At 36.8% G+C, this 12974-nt stretch overlaps 1 protein-coding gene across 4 annotated transcripts in view; it reads left to right on the top strand.

Annotated features, from left to right (window-relative positions):
- The window catches only part of LOC125123223 (CD302 antigen), a 144040-nt gene that overhangs the window by 52704 nt on the left and 78362 nt on the right, over window positions 1-12974 (top strand). For all 4 annotated transcript variants that reach the window (XM_047772706.1, XM_047772702.1, XM_047772704.1 and 1 more), the window contains exons 14-20: window positions 2610-2691; window positions 3800-3868; window positions 6448-6562; window positions 10218-10253; window positions 10641-10816; window positions 12282-12349; window positions 12629-12708. In XM_047772706.1, coding sequence (XP_047628662.1) covers window positions 2610-2691; window positions 3800-3868; window positions 6448-6562; window positions 10218-10253; window positions 10641-10816; window positions 12282-12349; window positions 12629-12708 — 626 coding nt within the window. The remainder of the gene's footprint in view (window positions 1-2609; window positions 2692-3799; window positions 3869-6447; window positions 6563-10217; window positions 10254-10640; window positions 10817-12281; window positions 12350-12628; window positions 12709-12974) is intronic.

Genomic DNA, 12974 nt, shown 5'->3' with positions numbered 1-12974 from the left:
CTCCATTTCCCCTAGTCCCATGGAGCTCCTGTGCACAAGCCCCACTGCTCTTCAATGGCAGATGCTCTGGGGCTCTTTCTCCCAATGCCAGATCCCCAGGCATGGGGATTTGATGTGGGGCTCAGAACTCTCACTCCTGTAGGTGAGTATCTGTGATACAGTTACTTTTCAGTCTGTGGGCTGCCCACCTGGGAGGTATGGGATTGCTTATATCATGTAATCATCCCTCCTACCTCTTGATGTGGCCTCCTCTTTGTCTTCTGGAGTAGGATATCTTTTTGAAAGTTTTCAGCCCATTTGATTGTAGGTTGCTCGGCATTTGGTTGTAATTTTGTTGTTTTTATGAGAGAAGTTGAGCTCCAGTCCTTCTTTCTCCACTGGATTTATCTTAACTCTACAAATTAGTGATCTTTCTTTATGAAAAAAAAAACAGTATGACAATAAAAACTGAAAGGGGACTATCCTCATATTCTGTTGCAATAAGTTGAAAAGCTTGAGGTTGACAAGATGAAAAAGTGCTTATTGATGTTAAAATATGAGGGAATGTTGAACAGAGAAAAGAGAAAAAGAAATTATTTCATTAAAAAGTGATAAATTTATGGAGTTCCTATTGTGGCTCAGCAGAAATGAATCTGACTAGCATCCATGAGGACGCAGGTTTAACCTCTGGCCTTGCTCAGTGGGTTAAGGATCCAGTGTTGCTGTGAGCTGTGGTGTAAGTTGCAGATGCAGCTTGGATTCCCATTGCTATGGCTGTGGTATAGGCCAGCAGCTGCAGCTCCGATTCAACCCCTAGTCTGGGAACTTCCATATGCCAAGGGTGTGGCTCTAAAAAGACCAAAAAAAGTGATAAATTTAAAATTAATTTTTTCCAGCCTTTGATTCATTAGCAAGTATTTTAAAATGCAGACTTGCTATATTTCCCAGTAGTCTTGTAACTGTACATTCCATGTATTCCACTGAGCTTAAGAGTAGGAATGAACTTTGTATTTAAATTTTACCCTTTCTCTATTTCTCTTTATATGGCATTTATGTATATATTGTTTTGCATACATAATATTCACTTATGTGCTGATTGTATGTTACATATACAATCACAAGTTTCATTTATATGGAAGGCAGCCAGCATCAACCTTCCCCCCACCAAAAAAAAAAAAAAAAAGTTGCATGGAAAATAGCCTGCTTATTAAGGCCTAAAATGTATAAGACATTTTATAGAATATTTTCAAGTGAAGTTAGAGCTGGAGAAATGTTTTTATGGTTATATCACTTCTGTTTATACTGAAAATATCTCATTGGTTACAGCATTTGTTTAATTGAGGGGAAGGGATCACTTACAGTGTGTGTCCCTGCGTCTATATGTTATATATTTTCTTCTTGGGAAGCCTCTCCTTTCTCTTCTCAGCCAGTCTGAATACTGGCATGTGGTAAACACTCAAATTATGTCTGGAAAGAAGTGTTGGCTATCATTTGAAGACTATCTTTTGTCCTACTAGCTGTACAAAATGTTCTAATCAGTGACCTCTCCTTTTTTCCAACTTTTGTAGTGCTTGAAATGTAGACAAATTTTTATCACTTGCAGTTTTTCAAAAGTGGTCTTATATTTTCTTTGTTCATATATATCTTGTCTCCTCTATTAGTTTATATGCCATTTGAGGGTAGATATTGTCTTATACTTCTCTGTGTCATCACCTCACATAGCTCAATGCCTTGTGCATAAAAGTATAATAGCGTTAAATATATTCACTGAAGTGATCGCTTAATTATATTGCTCTGGTATAACTCATGGAGTTTGGTATTTAGAAAATACTTGAATACTTGTTTTTCTTTTAAGATAATGGGCAGTTGGAATTAAATTTTCTTAAAATCTTGTTTAATAAAGGGTTAGCCAAGTGATTTGTTATACATTTTAAAGAAAAGATATTTAACAGTGTTTTAGACAAATGCTTTAAGGAAATGCCATTGTTGTTTTTGTATCTGAAAACATTGTCTAATATTGAAGCTCTGCAGTAAAATCTTTGAAATAATCATATACTTTTTTCCATCTTAAGTTCTTCAAAACAATAGTTTTTGTCTTTTATATGAAGAAAATAACTTAAAATTTAGTTTTAAAAATTCTGGTACTTTGTCAATAGCTAGGGTATTAATAGAATAATTAGGGTTCGGTATAATTTCTTTTCTTTCTTTTTTTTTTCTTTTTTCTTTTCTCTTTTAGGGCCTTACCACAGCACATGGAAGTTCCCAGGCTAGGTAGGTGTCGAATCAGAGCTACAGCTACTAGCCTATCCCACAGCCACAGCAACACAAGATCCAAGCCTCATCTTTGACCTACACCACAGCTCACAGCAACGCTGGATCCTTTAACCCACTGAGAAAGGCCAGGGATCAAACCTGAGTCCTCATGGACACTGGTCGGGTTCGTTGGCACTGAGCCACGACAGGAATTCCCAGTATCATTTATTTATGTAGCCTGAAACTGTGTCTCTCAGTTAGTGAAAAGGACTTCTGAATAAACTTACAAGTCTTAAGCATTTTAGACATATGAATGCTAAATGTTTTTTTCAAATGCTCTCCTCAAACTTCCTTAACACTTTCTCTTTTTTACATAGTGACCAGCGTTGGCTATGGATAGGTTTGAATAAAAGGAGCCCTGATTTACAAGGATCCTGGCAGTGGAGTGATCACACACCAGTAAGTTTAATCTTTCTTTTTGGGGCTAATATGAAAAGAGTATTTGTTTAAATAACAAGTTGATTGTTAATTAATATAGTCACAGAACCATTAAAATTATGTAGATGTAGCTTTATTGAAGTGGAAATAGATTTGCATATATGAATTGGAGAAAAAACAAGTTACCAATCTCTTTTTTATTAAAAAAAATACACATATATAATCTCTCTCTGTATAGTCCAAAAAACATAAAAATGTAGATATATAAATATAGTCATCATTCGTGACTAGTATGTGATTTTTTATTTGTATTTGTATTATAATAAGTTCTTATTTTTATTATCTAAAAACGAATCATGTAAAAAAGTACTTTTATTGGAGGAAACAAATGGGAGAACTTTAAAATGTTCTTAAATATTATTTGAAATGTTTATATTATCCTAAGGAGAGGTTTTAAGTAACACTTACAGGAGCAAATTATTCTCAAATATTATATTTGCTCCGCATTACCTTTGTGTCACATCATTATGTATTCTGTCTAAATGTAAAATTCTTTGACTGGAGCATATCTCAAACTATAACATTTAGAATGGATAAACAATAAGTTCCTACTATATAGCACACAGAACTATATCCAATCTCCTTGGATAAACCATGATGGAAAATAATATTTAAAAAGAATGTATGTGCATATATATATATATATATAGTATGATTGAGCCACTTTGCTATGCAGCAGAAATTGGCACAACATTGTTAATCACTTATAATAAAAAATAAAAAATCGGAGCATATCTGAGAATAGTTAATCAGGTAACTAGCATTGCAACACATGCAAAAAGAAAAGGTATTTTACAAGCTCCTGATTCTTTGTGACTCCAACTGTGAATTTAATACACGATTAACCTCCACTTCAGAAACGGTACCTTCCTTTGTTTGGAAACTGATGCCATTATGACATTTTCTAGGTCTTCTCATGATTTAGCATCCTGGCATAAAAAAAGAAATGAAAAAGTTTTCCTCCCTTGGCATACGAACACACTTGAGTTATTAAAGCTGCCTAAATTACATCTAAATTGCAAATATTTATACATCAGTCTTAAATTCTCAAGCATCTCTTGTCTTTAAGGTGTCTACTGTTATCATGGCAAATGAGTTTCAGCAGGATTATGATATCAGAGACTGTGCTGCTGTCAAGGTCAGTACCATGCTAGAAAATCTGCATATTTAAAAAAAAAAATCTGCAGGGTGTGCGGTCAGGCAACAGATCCATGGAGTGCCTTTTGTGTGTGGAACATGACATTAGGTGCAATGGGAGGTTAGAAGTACACCCATGGCCCTGCCCTCAAGCAACCTAACTTTCACTTAATTTAAGAAGATAAAATTCATATTCAAGAAAGGTGGCTGTGGAGTTCCTGACGTGACTCAGTGGTTAACAGATCCGACTAGGCACCATGAGGTTGCAGGTTCGATCCCTGGCCTTGTTCAGTGAGTTAAGGATCCGGTCCGGCGTTGCCATGAGCTGTAAGTTGCAGATGCGGCTCGGATCCCCCATTGCTGTGGCTCTGGCATAGGCCAGCGGCTACAGCTCCAATTTGACCCTTAGCCTGGGAACCTCCATATGCCGCAGGAGCGGCCCAAGAAATGGCAAAAGAACAAAAACAAACAAACAAAGGTGGCTGTTATTACTATGCAGTAATAAGCTCCAAATGAGTGAGCTGAAGAGAGCTAATGAAACTCAGAAGAGGAAGTGACTCCTACGGCCCATTTCCAGAAAGAGGCGGGACTTAAATTGGACCTTAAAGGACGGATAGAATTTGTACAGGTAGGATAGAGTAAGGCTTTCTAATGGTGGAGTGATAAGAGGAGGTGGCATAAAAGAAAGTAGGAGTGGAAGAGAGAAGCTAAGGCAGTGAGGGGAACAGAATGCAGATCAAGAAGTTTTCATTGGTGCTATGGTTGGAAACAAAGGGGGGAAATTAGATTGATGCCAGGTTAAGGAGTTTGTACATTTTTTGGTAGGCAGCTGAGCATGATTAAAGTTTTTTGACGTGAGCCAAGCAGGGTATGAGAATATTCATCTTGAGACAGTTTTCAAGATGCAACAAATAGGACTGGAAGACATAAAAGACCAATTCGACTGTTTCCTTTGCAGACTTCATTCATTTATTTATTCATTAAGTGGTATGTCTAAACAGTCTGTGATGCTCTTTGGGGGGGTACAACAATGACAAGGTATAAAACAGTTATTGTCTTCACAGAACTTATAATTGGGTAGGAGACAGACGAGTAAACAAGCAATTACAAGGGCCATGCCAGACAAAGTGTAAGTTATATGCAAGAACAAGAGTGTTATAGGAGAGTGATGGTGATGGTGGTGGTGATGATGATGATAATGGCAGCAGCTAACCCTTGACTTATGAGCCAGGCACAGTCCTAGGCATGTCACCTACATTATCTCACTTAATACTTAAGCAACCTTCCATCTCAGGAGGAAGACGTGTGAGCTGAATAACTTGTAATGATTACAGAAGTGAAAGTTTAATGCAGGCATCTGGGTCTTCTATGCTATGTGGCATTTATAAAATCAGTAAGAAGGAGTACTTGTTCATGGAGAAAATAGTAGTACATTTTAGTTTGGACATGTTGAATCCAAGGTTGCAGTGAGAAATATCTTGTGGTAATTTGAAATCAAGAAACTGGAATTGAAGGAAAAACATTCATTTTAAAAAGAGCAAGAGCCCAGAAGGGGATTTGAGGTGATTACCAACATATAAAATGTAAGAAAATGAGGGAAAGGAGACATCTAGAAAATATCTTTGCTGTGTAAGCCCAGGAAAGAGATTCAAAAAGATGCTGGATCAGAAATGTTACAAGAAGGTTGAGACAAAGAACTGAGAAGGCCACTGGAAAGTGTTATTTTCAAAGTAACTGTTTTCATAATACACTCTAGAGTATCATGTCATTTTTACAGAATTCCCAATTTGACACATGAAAGAGTGAAAACTTCAGAGAAGTTTGTAAAGCTTCTAGAACACATGCAATAAACTATCTTCTGTGTGAGTTGAGTCCTTTGTGTGTGCGAAGTTTGGAAAATCTACCCCAAAACTAAAAGAGATGCTGATCGGGAACAAGATCAGCCAGGCAGTATCTGGAAAGAGAAGCTTACCTCACCTGCCATGGTACCCACCAGAATCTTGCCCTTAAATGAAAACAGGCCAAAAACGGATGGATGTTCCTACCAGGTCATGCCCTCCCCGTTTCTTTCCCTGCTGCTTGCAGCCTGGAATTTATAGAGAGCGAACTTAGACCTCACGAGAAGGGCAATATCCCAGGAATACAAAGCAACACCAAAAAAGAAACCTGGGCCCCTGATGCCAGACTTTTATGTCACTTTTTCACAGATCTGCCCTAATCACAGCCTGGTGTTTGGAAACCACTGAACCAAATGATTCTTTTCTAGCTTGATTGGTCCAAAATTTAAAGTTGCAAAATTCTATAATTTCACAGAAACAGAAACAGAAAAAAGAATAACCCAGTAATTTGCATTTTGGACATGAAGATGACCCTATGCTATATTTCATTTATCAGCGCCTTTGACAGCTCTTGCTTAGGTTGCTACTGCCTAAACATTGCATTCATTTATGTATACATTCATATACAAACATCTTATGTCCTAGCGCTAAAGTACAATTCAAGACCATAGGGCTTACAGGTCAGTGTTTCATAAGGGGTGCACCAATTTGAGAATATTCTGCAATCCTCTTCCTCCTTTAGGTCACACACAGACCATGGCGAAGAAGCTGGTATTTCTATGATGAGAGAGAATTTATTTATTTAAGGCCTTTTGCTTGTGATACAAAACTTGAATGGATATGCCAGATTCCAAAAGGTAAGTGGTGGATATTCCTTTTCACAATCTTCTTAGGTGAACATTGTGATTGCTGAGGCAAAAGTACCTAAGAGACCATTTTAGTCTATAATTATAAGTTTTAAAAGCTTTTGATGATATAGTAAATATATTAAACTACATCCTGCCTAGCTCTACCCCTAGTAAAAGACTGCCTTGTTGAAATTATATGCTACCTTCTTTTACCATGAAAGAATTTGTATAGAAGATAAATTTTAAGGCTAATTTAGGGCAATTAGGTCTTAGATTGAAACCTAGAAGGATTTGGAGCACAGGGAATCATTTCCATTTTTATTTTGTTGCAAAATGAAGACAAGCTTGGGAAGAATGAAGCAAATGTCACAAATCTAATTTGGGCAAGTCCCCAATCTAAATTTTACAATTTATAAACAATTTTCAATGAGCTCAAAAATTGCTAATAGTTTATCTCATTGAAGTTCAGGAGTTCTCACAATGGGATTGGCAGCATCTCTGCAGCACCAGGACCCAGATTCAATCCTCAGCCTGGTGCAGTGGGTTAAAGGATCTGGCATTGGCACAGCTGCAGCATAGGTTGAAACTATGGTTCTGACCTGATCCCTGGTTCAGTTCTGATCCCTCCCTCGGGATGGCCAAAAAAGAAAGAAAGAAAGAAAGAAAGTTCAGGAAGCAAGTTAGCATTATGTTAGAGCCTTTGGTTTCAAAAAGGAGAGAAAGGAGAACAAATAGATATCCTTTCACTAAGCATTTTAGTAGGAAAAAAGTCAAGGATATATTAAGGAAAATGTTTAAGATTTTAACTCACAAATTATTTTTAAGCAGATGTTAGATATATTAAATTAATTAGTGGTACGTGCAGTGAAAGCCCCCAAATGAATTTCTGTACTGAATATAAATAGATCATTGAAACTAAAGGGATATCCTCTTACAAGTTCTCAAAGAACTCAAAGATTGTCTCAAGAACTACCCATTAGAAGATTGTTCTTCTTCCCTTAAAAAGTCCACCATATTGCCTTTAAAAGAGCTTCAGATGCAACATTCAGTACAGTAACTGCCATGTCTCTTTCAGAAAGGCATACTGGCAGGCCATTAACAAAAGGGGAAGTGTGTGTGTGTGTGTGTGTGTGTGTGTGTATTTTCTAAAGGAGAATTTATACCTGAGTTAGTTCCGATTATTGATTCAACCTTAAAGAGGAACAAAAGAAAATCAGTTGGGATACCCTTTTAACAAGTGGAAAAATTACAAATACATACAATGAATTTCGATGAATGAATGTCTCTGGCTTGAAGTATTAGTGGTGACACTCCTATTACTCTTGGGCATATGGCATGCCACAGAAAGTGTCATTTCTCCCTCCAAAGTATGCTGTTTCTGGTATCTGTTCCCCTGCCTCATGTTTGAGTGGTGAGGCAGACCCTAGAGTTTACACTAGGTCAATCTTAAGAGATGAGAAACTAGTAACCATGGGAAATATTATGAAGAGCATGTAGTTTTCTTTTTTCTTTTTAATATGTTTTTTATTTTAAATAAAAGGGAATTAACTAGCTTAGCAAATATAAACAAATAAATATATCTTATGAATAATTGCACCCCTGCTCTTTCCAATGCAGAAACAAAATTAAAAACTAAAGAACTTCCTGTCTCAACCCATTTGCAATCATTTGAAAAAAAAATCATTGATTGTTTAATCAGGGTTTAAATTTTATATTAACTCTACCTTTGACAGTCCCTAAATTTCTGAGTTACAATGTGTCACATTCACCTGGTTGGGTATTTTCCTGGTTATTAAAACAGCCAATGCCCACTCAAATAGATAACTTCTGTGTTAAGCTATATTACCTAAATCACCAAATCTTTTCTCTAGCTCTTGCTTTTTCTATTACCTCATCCAACTGGTTCTAATTAGTCCTGTCTCCTCTATAAGGGATATCTTGACAATCTAAATTTATTCATTTATTCATTCATTTATTTATTTATTTTGCCTTTTTGCCATTTCTTGGGCCGCTCCCGTGGCATATGGAGTTTCCCAGGCTAGGGGTTTAATCGGAGCTGTAGCCACTAGCCTACGCCAGAGCCACAGCAACGCGGGATCCAAGCCGCGTCTGAAACCTACACCACAGCTCACAGCAATGCCGGATCCTTAACCCACTGAGCAAGGGCAGGGATCGAACCTCATGGTTCCTAGTCGGATTCATTAACCACTGCGCCACAACGGGAACTCCGACAATCTAAATTTTTAAGTTGTCATAACTGCTATGGGTATGTATACTTTTAAAATATTCTTTTTTTTTTTTAGTTGAGAAAATAGTATCAAAAATAAAGTTCATAAAAATGTTTTTAGGAAAATGGCTTATAATACAACTTTTTTTTTATATGGTAGTTCTTGGTTCTTTGTCCACATATACGTATTCATGATTGTGTGTGAAAAAAACACCTTTCATTTTGCATTTTTCACTAATTTAAAGAAATTTAAAGGCTATACATAGCTTTCTGTCAACATACAAATGAACAGAATTCTTTGACAAGCTTGCAAACAAGAAACTATGTATATTTTTTAACCTATTTGCAGCATTGTTAATGGAAGTTATCTAATATGCAGAGGACTGAGTCAAAAAAACCCACGGATGCTGGATATGTAGACGTTCCTCTGACTAGGGTCTTCCCATGCATTGGGCCCTGATAACAACAGAAAAATTAAGAACAGCTATTTTACCATGTAATTTCTAAAGTTCATCAAATTATGTCTCTGACTTGAAACTGGTGTGATCCATGACCAGAATGCAAAGAGAGAGGAAAGCAACTAGTATCCTAAGAGGAACTGCTCTGTGCCTGGCACTGAGCCCTGTGCTTCCATAAGGGTGATCTTAGATGATTTTCACTGTCTTTGTGAGTTAGGTTAGGTAGGAGAATTAAAGTTTTATAGAATAGAAAGTTGAGGTTCAGAGAGTTAAGCAACTGATCCAAAGTACCACAGCAGCCAAGAGTCTGAGGGCATTTGGACACTGAATCACCAACTTCAAAGCCCATAATTCTTTGTTCAGTACCATATTTACTGTTTCTATCCTGGAATCCTGGCTGAATTTTACTATTTCCCTCCCAGTTTTGTCTCTCATCTTCTCAAAAGTTTCAGTACTGGGTCATTGTACATTTTTTTCTCCAAGGATGTCTTGGGAGGAAATTAATTCTATCAACCCAGGTGTAGTCAAATTGCAGTAGATGGGGATATGGTTCCTGAATAACATCATCCTACAGTGATGATTATCTTGGTGAATATTCCTTAATGCTTCTATGTAATATGTACAATGTTTTGGTTTACTTATTTGTACTTTCTAGTTATTAGCTATATTTTATCTATCTAGTCTTCCTTTGTGACTCCCATGATATAAGGTAGAAAAAGCTACTACTACTTTACTCCTGCTACTGCTTTATTACTAGTTAACAAATCTGCCTTTTTGGTTGCCACAAAGGCAGTTTTAGCATAGGCCCCCCCAAAATTCAAACTGAAGTGATCATAACATGAAAGGAGATGGTTTGGCTGGAAATGGACAAACCTTGCAATATTGCAAGTCCTCTTGAGTTAAATTAAAGACATTTATTTATAGTATGCCATGGTCTGTAATTGAATACTAAACTTAAGCCACTTTCTTTCTTATATAGGTCGTACTCCAAAAATGCCAGACTGGTACAATCCAGGTGAGTTAAGAAAACTGAAATTTATTCAGAGCTGCTTTTACCTTTTCAATGATGTATTTAGTTAATCATTGAAGCCCAGGCCTATGTGCCAGCTTCTTCTCTATCATGCCTTCATATGAGATGAAGTATCTCCAGGCAGGGAAGGTGACTGGCTGGTGTGGGACAAGGCTGTGAGGCTGGGTTTATCCCTCTCTGTGAGCCTAGGAGGGTAGCAGAGTCACTCAGTGGCTCAGCAGTGCTTGGATCCTTCTAGGCAGTACTGCCCTAGCCAAAGAGAGCCAATAATTTAAATGGATTACTATTTATAAGTAGTTTTGAACATTAATCCATGCTGAACAGGTGCAGTTTGGTTTGCATTGTCATAACTCTGCTGTTCTTCTTCTCTAGAGCGTGCTGGAATTCATGGACCTCCAGTTATAATAGAAGGGAGTGAATATTGGTTTGTTGCTGAGCCCCACTTAAACTATGAAGAAGCTGTCCTGTATTGTGCCAGCAATCACAGCTCTCTGGCCACTTTAACATCTTTTGCAGGACTGAAAGCCATCAAAAACAAAATAGCAAATGTAATTTAAGAAAATGTATTTTTAAATTTTTTCTTATTTTTATATCTATTCCATTAAAATATTTCAAAAATCAACAAAAGTTAAATGCTCCTCTCAAGTACAATTTGCCTAACAACATCTAAATTCATCATTTCATGTTAACAAAGTTAAATAGAATTGCTTAATGTTTTAAAATATTCAAGATTGTTTATAGGAGTACCCATCGTGGCTCAGCAGTTAACAAACCCAACTAGCATCCATGAGGATGCGGGTTCAATCCCTGGCCTCAATCGGTGGGTTAAGGATCTGGTGTTGCCTTGAGCTGTGGTGTAGGTTGCAGATGTGGCTCAGATCCTGCATTGCTGTGTCTCTGGCCTAGGCTGGAGGCTACAGCTCCGATTAGACCCCTAGCCTGGGAACCTCCATACGCCACCAGTGCAGCCCTAAAAGACAGGAAAAAAAAAAGAAAGAAAGAAAGAAAGAAAGAAAGAAAGAAAGAAAGAAAGAAAGAAAGAAAGAAAGAAAGAAAGAAAGAAAGAAAGAAAGAAAAGAGGTTATTTATAAATGTCAATTGATAAGGTGACACCAGGAGTTCCTGTTGTGGTGCAGCGGAAACGAATCCGAATGGTATCTATGAGGATGCGGGTTCAATCCCTGGCCGTGCTCAGTGGGTCTGCAATCTAGCATTGCTGTGAGCTGTGGTGTAGGTCACAGATGCGGCTCGGATCCCCTGTTGCTGTGGCTGTGGCACAGGCCCACAGCTGTAGCTCTGATTCGACCCATAGCCTGGGACCTTCCATATGCTGTGGGTGTGGCCCTAAAAAGCAACATCAACAACAAAAAGATGATGCCAATAGATAATATAAATTGTTCTAATTCCTTGTCACTTTTTTTAAACTAAAAGTTAACTTCATAGTTAACTGGAGATTCTGTTTCTAATAATAGCTGATATGCAAAATAGTTTTTTGGAGGAAAAATAATTTGTATATTTTAAAATTTATGATACTTGCAATAGGATACCATATGTCTAATTAATGTATGCCTATAATTACAGTGACTGTATTTTCCTAGTGCAAAATAGGGCCTATGAATATACAAAGAGTTTTCAAACTACTTTTTTGGTGAAAGGACCTGGTTTGTATAATTCAGAGACCAAAAGAATGAATATCCAGAGTTTCCTGGTGGCTCAGCAGCTTAAGGATCTGACATTGTCACTGTTGTGGCCCTCGTTACAGCTGTGGCATGAGTTTGATCCCTGGCCCAGGAACTTCTGCATGCTGTAGGTCAGGCAAAAAATAAATAAATAAATAAAAATCTTAAAAATTTTAAATTTAAAAAATTAAGTCATGAATATCCAAAAATTTTAGTGGTTTGTGGTTATGATGGGCCAGGATATTAATATCAAAACTCTCCTAGAAAGCAACATATGTAAGGATGAGTGTTTAGTCGTTTTGTTTTTGTTTTTTTGTTTTTTTTTTTTTTTCAGATATCTGGTGATGAGCAGAAGTGGTGGTTGAGAACTACCGGGCTGCCAGTAGATCGCCGTTTTAGATAGTATGTGACATCCTCAATGCTGCCTTTGTAAAGTTATCATTTAAAAGAAGCAGTCCCAAGTCCCCTTTTACTAAAGAGTACTATTTATAACTAGTTTTGAGCAATAATCCATAAACTATCTAAACTAGAGAAACCAAGTCCTTTTGCATATGAGCATCAAGGAAAAGTAGTATAAAATAATGATATAAAATTAAATTTAGAATTAAAATTACAGTAAAAAATAACAGAATGAAACATGTAACGACATTATGAGCTGTCACATCTCTCATTTCCTTTCAGCTCACGGTATTCATTGTATCACTTTCCTATAATGTTTGGAGAGGAATGCTTGTACCTGTCTGCCAAAACTTGGCTTAATGGTAAGGTTAATTCCAAATCCTTTCATGTTGATTATGTGATATGTGAACTTCAGTTTCAATTACTACTTAATCTTCTTTTCCTTTGATTACATGTTTAGTAGCTTCATCTTACTGTGATTTATTTGCTAATGACAATAGCTCAAATTCCAGATGCAAATAAAGATGCTTTTTTTCACTGTGAATATTTTGACTTCCTTTATCCTAAAGCAGTTATTTAGAAATAAATCTACCACTTTTATAACTGATAAGGATATAGACTAATTTGC

The sequence above is a fragment of the Phacochoerus africanus genome, chromosome 3, assembly GCF_016906955.1.
Source record: "Phacochoerus africanus isolate WHEZ1 chromosome 3, ROS_Pafr_v1, whole genome shotgun sequence".
In the NCBI taxonomy this organism is placed as follows: domain Eukaryota; kingdom Metazoa; phylum Chordata; class Mammalia; order Artiodactyla; family Suidae; genus Phacochoerus; species Phacochoerus africanus.
Note: the sequence above shows the minus strand (reverse complement) of the source record. Positions and strands in the feature narration are given on the sequence as shown.